General features: G+C 51.6%; 1 protein-coding gene across 2 annotated transcripts in view; it reads left to right on the top strand.

Moving 5' to 3' along the window:
• The window catches only part of ABCC1 (ATP binding cassette subfamily C member 1), a 140,581-nt gene that overhangs the window by 45,823 nt on the left and 79,458 nt on the right, over positions 1-15,300 (top strand). For both annotated transcript variants that reach the window (XM_053894464.1, XM_053894465.1), the window contains exons 4-5: positions 2,160-2,297; positions 3,234-3,359. In XM_053894464.1, coding sequence (XP_053750439.1) covers positions 2,160-2,297; positions 3,234-3,359 — 264 coding nt within the window. The remainder of the gene's footprint in view (positions 1-2,159; positions 2,298-3,233; positions 3,360-15,300) is intronic.

Below are 15,300 nucleotides of genomic sequence, written 5' to 3' on the forward strand. Positions count from 1 at the left end.
AGTGTATTTGATGGCATGGTTTTGCCATACAGTGTTTATCCATTGTTGAGTAAAACCAGTTAGCAAAAGGGGTGCGTGTGTGGCTCAGTCGGTTAAGCATCCCAGTCTTGATGTCACGGTCATGAGACAGAGCCCCAAGTCTGGCTCTGCTCTGGGCATGGAGGCTGCTTAAGATTCTCTCCCTCTCCCTCTGCCCCTCCCCCGCGCACGTTCTGTCATTCATAAATATATAAATAAATAAATGCATGCAACGAAAGATTAAGAAGCAAAATAGATATATGCATTTCAAATCAAGATCTCCCAGCGGGTAGGATGCCTCTGTAATTCCCGAGCAGTGATGACTATACGTGATAGTTGGACATGTAACGTCTTCAGTTGTATATTTTCAGATAGGATTTCTTTTCAAATTTTCTTTTTTAATGTTTCTTTTGGCGAGAGCACGAGCTGGGGAGGGGCAGAGAGAGAGAGGGAGACACAGAATCGGAAGCAGGCTCCAGGCTCTGAGCTGTCTGCACAGAGCCTGACGTGGGGCTCGAACTCATGAACTGTGAGATCATGACCTGAGCTGAAGTCGGACCGCTCAACCAACTGAGCCACCCAGGCGCCCCTTCAGGTGGGATTTCTAATGGTGACGGTGTCCCAGGTACTACTAATACTACATGGTTTATTGCCATCACTCACAGCTGGGGATGCTGATGAGGGAAAGTGAAGCTATAGTTGTTTTCCTGTCCAAGTTCATGGATCCCTGGGTCCCAGCCACAGCCCGTCCTTGGACCCCAGGTTGAAACCCCAAGTCCTGAAGGGAGAGGTTTTGAGCGAGGGTGTGTCACGCCTGGCTCTGTGTATTGAAAAGCCGACTGTGGCCTCTGAGTGGAGAGTGGATTGGATTGTTGGGGCAGAACTGGAAGCTGGGAGTCCAGTGGGGGGCCCGTGGGGTGACCCAGAGTGTTGGGAGGGAGCTGAGGCCAGGGTGAGCAGTGGCTAAAGTGAGGATCTGCCTTGATGGCAGATCTGCAAGTTTCTGATAGATTGTAGGGAGTGAGAGAGATCCCCCCCCCCAGGTGCATAGAGGAGGACAGACAGGCGGTTGTGTTTCTGGGGAGTAAGGGCAGGGGCCGTGGGTGACCCTTCAGCTCCTCATGACTGGCTTTGGGGACACGCCTCGGGAGGCCAGCTCTGCCTGTCTGGAGAATGACCGTGGCAGTTCCTTCTGTAGAGAAAAAGTAGTTTTATCATTTGTTTTCTCTCCCTGATCGTAAAATCGGGGTGAAATGGAAGTAATAGCCTCAGGTGTCAGGAATGACATAAAATCCCATTGTCCCCCACCAGCCATCATTCTCATAAAGTCCCCTGTAGGTGACATGCATAATTGTAGGTAGATTAAAAGTAAGCTTCATTTCCTTTTGAAGGAGAACAGTTACCACTGTTGCCCAGAGGAGAAGAATTCGTCCCAGTCAGGGATGGGATTTGAACATAGGTCTTTCTACCTGTAATTAAAGGCTTGGCCCACTGCCTGTTTTTGTCAATAAAGTTTTATTGGCACTCAGCCATGCCCATTCATTCAAGAAAAAGTGGGCCTATGTCTGTTCCAAAAAACATTTTTTTAATGTTTACTTATTTTTGAGAGACAGAGACAGAGCATGAGCGGGGGAGGAGCAGAGAGAGAGAGAGAGAGAGAGGGAGACACAGAATTCGAAGCAGGCTCCAGGCTCTGAACTGTCAGCACAGAGCCCGACGTGGGGCTGGAACCCACCAACGGTGAGATCATGACCTGAGCCAAAGTCGGAGGCTTAATCGACTGAGCCACCCAGGTACCCTGCCTACATCTGTTCTAAACTGAGCTTCCCCCCCCACAACTTTTCATCCAGCCCCAGATCTATTCATGATCTTCTTAAATTCTCACAACCTTCAAGTTAGATGCTATTGGCATTTCCGTTTTGCAGATGAGGCAGCGGAAGCTCAGAGAAGTTCAGTGAGTTGCTCAGGGTCACCCAGCAAGGTGAGAGCGGAGCTGGTTTTGGAGCCAGGTCCCCCCCAGGCTCTTTTTTGCACCACTGAGCTGAGGACAGCCCTGCTCCAGTCCTGACAGCTGCCGGGGTTGTGGGCGGCCGTGGGGCCCGGTCTTGTGACAACTCCTGTTGTATGCTTCTCTCTTCCAGCTGCTTGCTACCTTTTTAATTCAGCTCGAGAGAAGGAAGGGAGTCCAGTCCTCGGGGATCATGCTCACTTTCTGGCTTGTAGCCCTACTGTGCGCCCTTGCCATCTTGAGATCCAAAATCATGACTGCCTTAAAAGAGGTAAGTGGTGGCCTCGAGCGGCCCTTGGGAAAGGTGCTTATTCCTTCCAGCTTATGCGGAAATCGTGCATTGCCCTGGGATCCAGACAATAAGTAGTATACGGGCCCAGCTTCTTCCCCCAGGGATTTCGCTAACTCATTCAGCCTTCCATCTAGAACCTTCTTTCTTCAGAGCCCCATTTACTTGTGTAGCTTCAGGGGCCCATGTGGGTTCTCTAGGGGTGGGAGCCCCAGACAGGTGCACACCACCCTCTGAGCCCCAGTCAGCAGTGAACAGCAAGGCAAGTCAACTGTAGATAATCTTTAGTGTGCACCAGAGCTGAGCGGGGAGTGGTGTTCACAGAGCGGCTGCCCCCCTAGGGGGCCCGATACTTGACTAAGGTTTTTTTCCATGAAGAATCTTACCGACTGCTGACAGTTACTCTGACAGGGTTTCTGAGCCTCAGCACTAATGGACATTTTGGACCGGAGATGTCTTTGTTGTAAGAGACTGTCCTGACCTTTGTAGGATGTTTGTGGGGCATCCCTGGCCTCCGCCCATGGATTCCAGTAGCAGACCCCAAGTCAGGGTGAACAGAAATGTCTCCAGATGCTACTAGATGTTCTTTGGGAGGCAAAATCCTCTGTGATTGAGAACCACTGATCTGTTTATACATGGAGAAACTCAAGTGCACAGAGGCTGAGTGAATTGACAAAACCCCGTGGCCAGTACGAGCAGGGCCAGGCCTTGAACGTGGGCTGGTTAACTCTCAAGCCTGAGCCTCCTTTTGCCACATTGGATGCCCTCACCAGGCATCCGGGAGCACGCCATGATGGGACTGCCTCTCTTCTGTAAGGGCAGGAAAGCTTATTACTGGGTCTGCACCTGCTCCCCTGGCCTCTGCAGGCTGCTTCCAGAAAGTGACCTTCTCTTCCTCCTTCCTTGCCACACTTCTAGGGTGCTGAAATTGACGTGTTTCGCGATGTCACTTTCTACATTTACTTTTCCCTCGTGCTGATTCAGCTCGTGTTGTCCTGCTTCTCGGACCGATCGCCCCTGTTCTCTGAAACCATCCACGACCCCGTAAGTGTGATCGGAGACACAGGTGTGTGTGTGTGTGTGTGTGTGTGTGTGTGTGTGTGTGTGTGAAAAATATTATACGATGTTAGCTAACATCGATTAGACACTTGTTCTGTGACAGTATCATCCACGTGGGATCTCGTTCCATCTTCCCCCCTACCCCACCAAGGCCCAGAGAGAGAGGTAACATCCTCCTTCCCACTCTACAGATGGAAAAACTGAGGCCTCTGTGTGCCTAGGGGACTTAAGGAAGGAATCTGCTTCATACTTGTAAACGTCTGTGTCTTACAGGCCTGCCGGTTTGATCATTTGGTTGCCATAGCGATTTTAGAAAATGTCAGCAAAACATTTAAACATGAAGATATTTCCCCTTATAACAATGCAGGTTTTCTAGAATAACGAAAAGTTGTGTCACTATTCGGGCCATTGCCCCCCACAGCAGTACTTGAGCTCCGCGGAGGAGTGCGGCCCTAGTCTACACGGTGCCCAGCACTCCCTCTTGTATTACACAGTCTGCTTCCTTCTTTCGTGGTATGTCCCTGGCCCTTGAGGGATTTGAGTTTGAGACCCTGAGTCTCTTCTGTTATTTTGAGGGAAGCAGGAATCTTCTCTGGACCAGTGGGTGTGAGTGGGTGCGGTAGAAATGACCAGTCTTCCTGTTGACAGAATAAAAGGGAACATAGCCGTTGACCACTGTTGCCTCCGTTCTTCCTCCTGGCTTCCCCCTTTTCCTTCCTCTTTGCCCCTCTCCCTCCTTCTCCCTCCCTCGTTCCATCTGGTGCCAAGTGCCAGGCCCCGGTCTGGGCACAGGGCTGTGGCAGTGCCTAACACAGAGATCTTGCCCACCTCAGGCTTCTGTTGTCGTGTGGGCCGGAGGGACAGTCTGTAACCCTGGACCCAAGTGTATATCAGTCAGGTGGCAGTGAATCTTGAGGAGGAGAGGAAAGCAAGGAGAAGAAATGCATGTGATGGTTGAGGGTCGTGTGCAGTTTCGAGTTGATAGGAGCCATCAGGGAAGGCCTCCCTCATGAAACCTCACTGCGGTGCGGGAGCGAGCTGAGCAAATACCAGATGAAGAGTGGTCCAGGCGGGGTTGGCAAGTGCAAAGGCCCTGGGGCAGGAGCTGCCATGGACTGTCAAGGGAGCAGCAGGAAAGGCCAGTGTGCCTGGAGCAGCATGAGGCCACAGAGGGCTAAGACATGGCGTCTCAGAGGTGGGGACCGTCGCCTGCAGTTGTGCGAGCCATTGGACTTTACTCTGAGTGGGAGGGGAACCTTTGGAGCATTTATTTGACGCTTTGTTCGTGGCTAGTCAGCTGTTAACTGGCAAAATGGCAGCAAGGGCAGTTCTCAGCTGCTGCGATTCTCTGGGGTTTGGCCTGAGCCTCATCAAAAGGCTGAGGCTGCCTTCGTGGAGGGCGAAGGCAGCTGTGGGGAATCGGCTCTGAGGAGCCGAGTTTTTACGTCTAAAAAACACAGGTGTGCGTGTTTGCATATGTGCATGTTGTTGTACGTGTGCACATGCATCTGTTTTCGTTCACGCGTGCGTGTGCATATGCGCATTAGCGTGTTCTTGGGCGCGTGTGTGTGTTTGTACGTGTACAAAGTTCACAAGGGCAGCGACGACGCCTGGGGCGCCCACTGGATCCCGGCTCACGCCTGCCACAAAGGAGAGGGGCTCACATGTCTGTGGCTGCCGTGTCTCCTGCTGAGCAGGGTTTGTGTGCATGGCGGTGGGTGTTGGTCAGCAGCATGTCCCCATCAGGAAACATTTATTTGTTTATTTTCAATTTATTATGTTTTTTTACATTCATTTTTGAGAGACAGAGCACAAGCGGGGGAGGGGCAGGGAGAGAAGGAGACGCAGAATCGGAAGCAGGTTCCAGGCTCCGAGCTGTCAACACAGAGCCCGACGTGGGGCTCGAACTCACAGACCGTCTGCAAGATCATGACCTGAGCTGAAGTCGGACGCTTAACTGACTGAGCCAGCCAGGCACCTCGGGAGAGGGAATTTCTGATGTCTGGTTCCCTCTGGGGATCTGGATAAAAATTCCTTTTTCTTCTTTCCCCGGGTGCCCATACATTAGGGTGGTTCGTAGAGCTGGCTTTTTCCTCCATTGTGCTTTCTGTGTTCCCAGCGGCCTGGGCCTTGGGCCTGCTCTGCCACACTGGGGCAGCTGGAGGCTGGGGTGCCCAGGACTGGGACACTCTGTGTCTTGTCCCCAACCATTCAATTTTAGGAGTCTAAGCTTACAGAGATGGTTGGACCGTTAGACCCTAACTCACACCCTAAATCTGATGGTGACAGCACGAAGCCTGCTTGGGATTCTGTCCGTCTCCCTCTCTCTTTCTGTGCACTCCCACTCTCAAAATAAAAAAACTAGTAGTTTATTGTTACGTTTCATAGTCCTGGCTGTTGCCCGGGCTCAGCTGCGGTTCTCCCTCAGGGTTTCCCTGGTGGTAGCAGTGGGAAGGCGGCTTCTCACTCACTGGGCTGGTGGTTAGCACCGGCCCCTGGCCGGAGCCTCAGCTAGGGTTGACGGTCCATGTCAGGGTGGCTTGGGTGATCTCACAGTGTGGTGGCCTGTGTCTGAGAATGAGTGTTCCTAGAGAGAGTGCCAGGCGGAAGCTGTGTCACCTCTTACGACCCAGTCCCAGATATCACACAGTGTCACTCCTGCCACAGTCTGTTGATGGAGGCATCCACAGAAGTCAGCCTGGGTTCGAGGGCTGGGGACACAGACCCCACTTCTAGATGGGGGAGCGGTCAGGTCTCGTTCTAAGACGAACTCATGAGATGGCAGATAATGTCTGGCCCTCTTTGGACAGTGCAGTCTGCTGTGTACCCGCAGGAAGCTTGTGGCCTCGCGGGGGACAGCCATTGAACGGGTGGGCAAACAGCCGTGTACCTGCAGTTGAGGTGCAGGCTGGGAAGGCTGGGAATCAGCTTATGGGACTTAGATTTGTGACCCCAGGCAAGTCCCTCCTCCTTTCAGGACCTCACTGTTCCCTTCTTGATAGTGGGTTGAGCCCCATTTGGTGCTGGGATCTGAGGCCGGTGATCAGGGAGAGGAGGACACCATTAGGTGCTTTCTCTGCCTGTCTCTCCATTATCCTCAGGGCTCCCATCACAGCAGAGCCCAGAAGATGGGGAGAGCCCAGCCCCAGCTGCTGTCCTGACTTCGGAGCCGCAGTCACATGTTGTCTGTGCACACAGGGAGCAGTCAGCCTTGCCCTGGGGTGGCCAGGGGCAGGTGGGGCCTGGGTGGGAGCTGGCAGCACTGGGCTTCTCCAGGCTCGCTCCTGCTGAGTCACCAAAGTCGGCCTCCTCTCCAGCTGGCCCTGTGCCCTTTGCATGACTCAGACGGCTGTGCTGGCCCTGGTTTTTCCGTGGGGCTGCTCCCCTCTGTACCTCCAGGCCCTGGGCTGCCTGGAATCTGGGAGCGGCTCATCTAGCCTTCCAGGGCTCTCTTGGGGTTCCTGTCTGGCCCTTTCTGTGATCCTTGTTGGCCCCAAGGCTACTGCTTAGAATGGGGCCCATGAGAGGAGGGAGGTGTTTCCTTTTGCCCTTGGAGGCATCAACGGCGAATGTGGTCATATAGCGGACCCCCACTCCTCAAAGTGGGGTCTTTGGAACGACGGCACTGGCATTCCCCGGGTGCTGTTAGAAATCCAGAGTCCTGGGCCCACTGAGCCCTGCTGGGTCATAGCCTCATTTTAGCAGGATCTACGGGTGGTGCACGGTTGAAAAGCATTGGTTTAGGACATTTAAAACACATGTAAAACTGCCCAGCTCATTTGGCATAAGAGGTAGTTTTAGTCCTGTCCATAAATACGGGAAATATTTCCCCCAGCACTTTGCTGTGAACGCGGAAAGTGAGTACCCATCCACTCCCCAGTTCGATTCTACAGTTAACATTGTGCTCAACTTGCTTTATCACATATCTGGCCAACCAGCCAGCCAACTGGCTCATTTTTTTGGTATCTGAAACGTACTTTGAAATACTTAGTATGCGTTACCCAGACATTTGCACCATGCAAACCACTAGCCAGAGTGCAGTATCTGTATATGCTTCTGTTTTATGTTTCTCTTAAAGCAGAATTTGCATAGTGAAATTCCTGAATGTAAAAGTTACCGGTTGAGGAGTTGTGACAAATGAGTAATAGCCCAAGCCCTTATCAAGCTACAGAACACTACCAGGACCCCAGAAAGTTCCCTCCTGCCCTTCATGGTCAGTCTTGACCCCTCACACAATAGAGGCAGCCACTGAACATGGACTGCTTTGTGAATGCATCGTAAAGTCTGTTTAAAAAAAATATTTTTTAATGTGTCTTTATTTTTGAGAGAGAAAGAGCATGAGCAGGGAAGGGGTGGAGAGAGAGGGAGTCACAGAATCCGAAGGAGGCTCCAGCCTCTGAGCTGTCAGCACAGAGCCCGACACAGGGCTGGAACTCGAGAACGGCGAGATCATGACCTGAGCCGAAGTCAGACGCTTAACCGACTGAGCCACCCAGGCACCCCTCATAAAGTCTGTTCTTAAGGCTTCTCTCCTTTATGCCGTTGGTCACTAGTGGTTTGGTATTGTGCAGGGGTGCAGGGTGGAGGGGCTCTGGGTACTGAAATGAACAAACTTGACCGTTGAGGAGGGGGCACCGGGCAAATAAACCAAGAGCTGTGGACAGTGGGGCTCCGAGGCAGGAAAGTGCTGGGGGCTGAGGGGCTGGAGGAGAGGTTCCTAACTCAGCCTGAGGCTCCAGGGCCAGCGTCCAGGGGAGGGGAGGCCTGAGTCTGAGAAACGAGAGGCGTCGGCCGGGCTTGTAAGGCCGGACAGGACGGGGCTCCCGGTCGAGGAACCAGCACGTAAAAAGGTCCAGCTGTATAAAGTACCTTGTAGGTGTTTGGGGAACTGCAGTGTCCTGCTTGGTTGGTTCGGAGGGACCTAGAGCTGAGCTTGCAAAATCAAGGGTAGAGTTGCATGTCACCGTGAAGACTTGGGATTTGGCCATGTTGGAAGATTCTCAGCGTGGGGGGGGGGGGTGGGTGACACGCTCAGGTTGCAGGTGTTTTCGGGGACCCCTCTGGCTGAAAGTAGGAGGGTGCCTGGGACACGGAGGGGCTGGTGGCACTTAAATAGCCAGCTCAGCAGCTCAGGCGGGTCAGGAGGAGGGCAGAGCCAGTCAGTGATGCTGTGTGTTGTCTTTTTAAGTTTCTTAGTCCTCGAAGCCTCCTGATGAGGCAGGGCTGTGAGTCTCATCTTATACATGAGGTTACTGAGGGCCAGAGTGGTGAAGTGTCTTGCCTGAGTTCACCAGGCTGGATCAGAAGCTCTTCCTCAGGGTGGCACACCCGAGTGTGTATCTCTTGGAAGGCCCTGGGAGCACCCCCAGACTTTGAATCAGTAGCTCTTGGCGGGACCCATGCCTTTGCAATTCTAACAGCTTCCCAGGCGCCGTGGATGCTGGCAGTGGGGGACCCCGTCGGAGAACCTCTGCTGTAAGCCGTATGGCTGTGTCATCCTCCCCTTACTGCTGGGCATCTGGGTGGTGCAGAGTTCGAGTAACCGGCAGGAGACTAAAAGATTCAAAACCAGAAACGCTGAGCGGGGATCCCGAGCATTTCTGACAAAAAGGCCAGAGTGCTGAAAGACCCATTCCCCAAACTGCCTGGTGGGAGAAAATGAATGACCAGCTCTTAAAGAACCAGTGCTTGGGGCTGTTGTACCAAATTGGTTTAAGCCACGTGGGTTTTGGCCAAATCGCTGGGTGCCAGATACAGATGCCAAAGAATGTGGCTCTCTCTGTATGTTGCATAAATCAGACTCTCTCTCCCTCTGCCTTCATCCAGGGCTTGTCTGAATTACTCTCCTTTCTAGGTGAATGGGGGACCAGTGAATAAGCTTCCTACATGCAGGGACAGGAGTTAGCTCTGCTTCAGCCTCCAAGGCTGGGAAACCCCCTCACTGACAGCGTTGCCATTCATGAGTTACATCAGAATGTTCTGCTTGGTTTCCATTGAATGGAATGCGGTCTGGGTTCTCATCCAGTGCCCAACCCATTTCTTTTTCTTTTTTTTACATTATCGGTTCTTGGGGCGCCTGGATGGCTCCATCGGTTAAGCATCTGACTCTTGGTTTTGGCTCAGGTCATGATTTCAGGGATTTGTGAGTTTGAGACCCGCGTCGGGCTCTGTACTGATGGCATAGAGGCTGCTCGGGATTCTCTCTCTCCACTCTCCCCCGCTCGTGCCGTCTCTGTCTCTCTCAAATAATAAATAAACGTAAAAAAACGTAAATAATAAATAAATAAACGTAAAAAATAAATAAATGTAAAAAAGAGCTCAAGTTGTTTTTATCAAATAAAGCCTTCTATGTCAGATAGGGGCTTCCAGAAACCAGATTCCAACTTACCTGTTTCCTTTTCTGCACTGGCAGTGGGGACCTTCTGTCAGCCTGACATGACTCCTAATAATCTGAAAATCCCGGGGTGCCTGGGTGGCTCAGTTGGTTAAGTGTCCAGCTTCGACTCAGGTCATGATCTCACGGGTCGTGGATTTGAGCCCCGCGTCCAGCTCTGAGCTTTCGGATTTTGTGTCTCCCTCTCTCTCTCTCTCTCTCTTCCCCTCCCCACTCATGCTCTGTCTCTGTCTCTCTCTCTCTGAGAAATAAATAAACATTAAATAAACTTAAACAAAAAATAACCTGAAAATCCCTGTTTGGATTCAAAGGAGGGGGGAAGTGAATTGGACAAAGCTCTTGGAGAGTGCAAATTAGAAACTGTGAAACGTTCTTGTAAATAATGTGATCTCACTGCTTTGGCAGGGTGCATTTTCTTGCAGCAGCTGGGATTTTTACTAGCCGGGGTGAGGATTCCTCTTTTCCCTCTGGGCCATCGTTTCTTGCAGTCTCAGGGGTACGACCCCCACTTGTAGGGCGAAAAGGGAATGAACGTGCCTTCGATTATGCAGTCACAATATTGCTTCCTTCTTGTGCCACGGCTGGAGTTGCCTGATTGTGAGAGAATGCCGGGATTGGTGAGCCCCCTGTGCGCATAGATGCCTAATGCCCTGCTGTTTGTACGGTGTCTCTGTGCAAATGAGAAAAAGACACTGTACCCCCTCCGGGTGGATGAGTTTGGGAACGGCCGGCCTCCTGCAGGCTGATGCAGCCCCTCAAAGGCACAAGACTCGGGGGTCTTGTTGAGCTGTGTCTCATTCCCCACCTGCCCCTCAGCTGGGCATCTCTGTATGAGGTCTGTAACCCGCACAGCTATGCTCCGTGTCCTGTTGTAAGACTCAAGGAAGACTGGATTTGGAAGCAAACGGCCGTCACTTGGGCTCTGGTTTTAGGCCTTAGTAACCACTGTCTCGGGGTGTTGTGGGCTCTGATGTAAGCAGGGCTTAGCCAGCTTATTCTGTAGAAAGCCAGATAGTAAATATTTAGGCTGTGTAGACCACGTAGTTTGAGGTGCACCTACTCAGCTATGCCATTGCAGCTCAAAAGCAGATGCAGACAGTATGTAAATGAGTGGGCGTCACCATGTACCCATCAGACTTGACTTTACCAGCAGCCAGCCTGTGGGCCTTTCTTTGGCAACGCTTATATGACGCATCTGGTACAGTGCTTGGTGCACCGTGATGCTACGAGAAATAGAAGATGGTACTATTGTTTCTACTGTTAGTATTAATCCCATTAATCCCATTTCTCCCACAGTCACTCCGCACCAGGTACTGTTCTAAGGATGTAACATGCTTTGTCTCATTTAAGCACATCACCAGGTCCCTTGGCCAAGGTCGTCACGGCTAGTAAGTAGGGGGCAGGGCTGGGATTCAGAGCCTCTCTCTCACCTCCTTGCTGTTTGTTGCCTCTCACATAAGCAACCCCCCTGGCCCCCTTCTCTCCTGGGACCTTCATTGTTTTCGTCTGGTGCAGCTCTCTCTGTTTACACTTCTTTTTCTTTTTTTAAGTGTTTATTTATTTTTGAGACTAAGAGCACAAGCAGGGGAGGAGCAGAGAGAGAAAGAGACGGAGACATAGAATTGGAAGAGGCTCCAGGCTTTGAGCTGTCAGCACAGAGCCCGACATGGGGCTGGAACTCATGAACCGTGAGATCATGACCTGAGCCCAAGTCGGACGCTTAACCACCCAGCCTGGTGCCCCCCTGTGTTTATACTTCTGTATTTATTTGCATCTTGGTTTGCTTACTGTTCATCCCCCCAAGCTGGGAAGCGGTATTGGGTGGGGACCTCACTGTGTCGTGCATAGCCCTGTCCCCAGCCCATAGCCATCTCCTGGCATATAAGCAGGCCCTCCCTAAATGTTTGCTCAAGAAATGAGTCATTGCCAGCTGTGCCCCCTCCCCCTCCCGCTCCCTGCCGGAACCCCGGCTTTTCCCGGTGCGTCAGAATTGGGCTACAGTTGAAGTGCATGTGAGATTCCCTGATAACTCGCTCACCACCAGCCCACAGAGCAAATACCACCACCTGTTCCATGAATAGTGTTGCCACCCCGGGTTGGAAAAGTTCCAGCTTACAACACTGTCCCACGGACACAGTTCACTTCTCCCTCCTTACAGTCCTGTGAGGAAGGCAGAGCAGCCGGCAGACCTGCTCCCATCTTTCAGATTCAGAAACTGAGGCTTTCAGGTGAAGGCACTTGCCTGAGGTCATTCAGGTACAAAATGGCAACCCTGGGATTTGAGCCCTGGTTCCACAGTTGGAACTTTCTCTGTGTTAGATGGGTCCGGAACGTAGGTCTGTGAGGCGGCAGTGTCTGATTTCCTTATTAAAACTTTTGTGAGGGGGCACCTGGACGGCTCAGTCAGTTGAGCGTCTGACTTCCGCTCAGGCCATGATCTCACGGTCATGAGTTCGAGCCCCGGGTTGGGCTGGCTCCTGTCAGCACAGAGCCTGCTTTGGATCCTTTGTCCCTCCGCCCCTCCCCTGCTTGCGCTCTCTCAAAAATAAAATTTGCATTAAAAAAAAAAAAAAAATCTCCTGAGGCCAGGGGCCCAGCCCGAGGTCTAAGCTGGTCTGGGGTGGGACCCTGGCCCAGCGTGTTCGGTGAGCTTCCCAGGTGACGCTGGCACAGGCGGGGCTGGGACACTCCAGAAACTCCTGGTACTGCATGGCCCCGGAGTGGAGCCCAGGATGCGTGTCTGTCACTGGGGAAGCTTTTCATCTAGCTTTTCATGATGGAAACTTCCGCGTGTGCACATACGTAGACAGCAGGGTATCACCAACTGCCACGGACTCTTCACCCTGCACCGCGTCGTAGGTAAACATTTCAGCGTGTATCTCTGGAAGGCAGGGCTTTAAACGTATTTAGTAACTTGTTATTTTGAAATAACTTGACTTACACAAGGTTGTAGAAATGGTAGAATGGCTGTCTGCCCTTCTCCCCAGTGAGAGTAGGTGAAAGAGAAGAGTTCTTCTTTTATTGCATTTTCTTAAAAAACACATTTTTTGGGGGCGCCTGGGTGGCTCAGTCGGTTAAGCGGCCGGCTTCGGCTCGGGTCATGATCTCGCGGTCCGTGAGTTCGAGCCCCGCGTCGGGCTCTGTGCTGACAGCTCAGAGCCTGGAGCCTGTTTCAGATTCTGTGTCTCCCTCTCTTTGACCCTCCCCCGTTCATGCTCTGTCTCTCTCTCTCTCTGTCTCAAAAATAAATAAACGTTAAAAAAAAAAACAACACATTTTTTAACGTTTATTTATTTTTGAGACAGAGAGAGACAGAGCACACGAAGGGGAGGGAGAGGAGAGAGAGGGAGACACAGAATCCGAAGCAGGCTCCGGGCTTCGAGCTGTCAGCACAGAGCCCGATGCAGGGCTCGAACCCACAGACCATGCGATCATGACCTGAGCCGAAGTCGGATGCTTAACAAAATGAGCCACACAGGTTGCCCCTGAAAGAGAAGGATTTTAAACAGTAAACCATTGCTACTGCTATCTGGCCTGAAAGCATTAATAATAATTGTTGGATTTCGTCAAGTTTTCCAGTCACCCATTGTGGCTGCAACGCGGCACATCTTAACATTCTGTCCTTCCTTCCTTGTATATTAGCTGGACCACTTCTATGCAGAGACACTTCCCCTGTGGGGAAGTTCCTTTAGAAAAGGTGGGAAAATGCTTGTTGTCTGCCCATCTTCTCTTCTCAGAACAACGGCTTGCTTCACTTGTGTCTTTTCACGCACGATGCCAGAGAATTGCTCTTTTTTTTCCGCGTCCGTGTGAGATTGTGTATTTAAACATATGTGATGTTTAAATGGATGTTAAACAGATGTCTCAGTCCGTTCTACTTAGGATCCTGATTGTGACTCACACTGTCCCTTTTTGGGCTAATCGGAGTCACTTCTGGTTGCTTCTCAGGTCTTGGGGCGCCTGGGTGGCTCAGTGGGTTAAGCGTCCGACTTCAGCTCAGGTCACGATCTCGCGGTTTGTGCGTTCGAGCCCCACGTTGAGCTCTGTGGTGACATCTCAGAGCCTGGAGCCTGCTTTGGACTGTGTCTCCCTCTCTCTGTCCTTCCCCTGTTTCCATGCGTGCTCTTCCTCCCTCCCTCCCTCTCTTTCTCTGTCTCTGTCAAATCTAAATAAAACATTAAAATTTTTTTTTTTAATTTAAAATTTAAACTCCACCCGAATTTAGCTTCCTTGGTATCAGACTTATCTGGTATATTTCCTGCCAAACCCCTTTGCCAAGGAGACTCTGGGAGTTAAAAACAAACAAAAACTTGATGCCCTGGTCCCACCCTCAGCCAGCTTAATCAGAATCTCTGGGAGGTGGGGCCAGGTACAGGTTTTTTTTGTGTTTTTTTTTTTTTTTAAATTGCTCGCAGCCTGGATGGAAAACCACCAAGGCACAACGTATGTTCTCGCCTGGCTCTCCCGTGCTGTGTCTCTGAAAAAGGGCTAGAGACCTCATCCTTGCCTGGCGAGCGCCCTTCACCAAAATGTGTATTTCAGAATGTCGACCTCCATGTATCTGCTTGGAATGGAAAGTCGGCCCTTGCTGGTGGTCACGGAGGCTCCATGCTGACATCACTCTCCTGGTCTTTGCATTATTGTTGGATTGTGTCGGTGACTTCCCATTGCCCTTGGGATGAAGACCCAAATCCCTTACTTGGCCTCCAGTGTAGACTGGTCAGCCCCCTCTTAGTTCCTGGAATAGGGTTGTGTTCCCTTCTGCCACGGGGCCTTTGCACACACACCCTTGCTGCCAAGACTACCCTGCCTCTCCCCTTTACTTGTCATCCTCTACTCTTCAGAGCCCAGCTCGGGGATGCCTTCTTTGACCTTCGTCAGAGAGATCAGCCCCTGTCCGCTTATCCGCTCTCTTGCCGTGAGCTCACTAAGATACCAGTGATCCCACCGGTAATACTGACCTATCTTCAGGAAACAATCCTCACTGCAGTTGTGGTTGAGTGCCCGCTCACAAGATCCTTTGATTAATGGCTCTTTCCGGACGCTGCTAGGGGCTCATAGTCTGTTTTCACCACTTGCCTGGCAAGGTCATCCCATCTGTCTGTTCCTCTCTGTCTTTATCTCCAAAGCGAGGATGGTGCTTTTATCTCCTTGGTAGGCTGGTTCTAAAGATGAGATGAAATCGTTTGCATAAAGTACTTGTAACACAGCTCGCTCGCAGAGAAGTTAGCAGGTGTTATTCCTACCCCTGTGCACGGTGGGCTTCCTGATGGCAGGGATTGTGTCTGCTCAGATTTGTGTGCATGGTGCTAGGCATATAGCAGGTGCTCAGAAAATACTTGTTGAACGAATGAGTGAATGAATGACTGGGGTAACTTCGGGGGACCTGGGCAGCACCACCGCCACTGGGTCGCGGTGGGGATTTAAGAGGGGGCAGGGATGTGGCACACTGTACCACCTTTGCACATAGTTTTGGGGTGCCAGTCCTCGGCGTGAGGGTGGCTGCTGGTCATTTGAGAGGAAGACTGGTCA

Source organism: Panthera pardus, unplaced genomic scaffold (assembly GCF_024362965.1).
Source record: "Panthera pardus isolate Hobbes unplaced genomic scaffold, ASM2436296v1 HiC_scaffold_5, whole genome shotgun sequence".
Classification (NCBI taxonomy): Eukaryota; Metazoa; Chordata; class Mammalia; order Carnivora; family Felidae; genus Panthera; species Panthera pardus.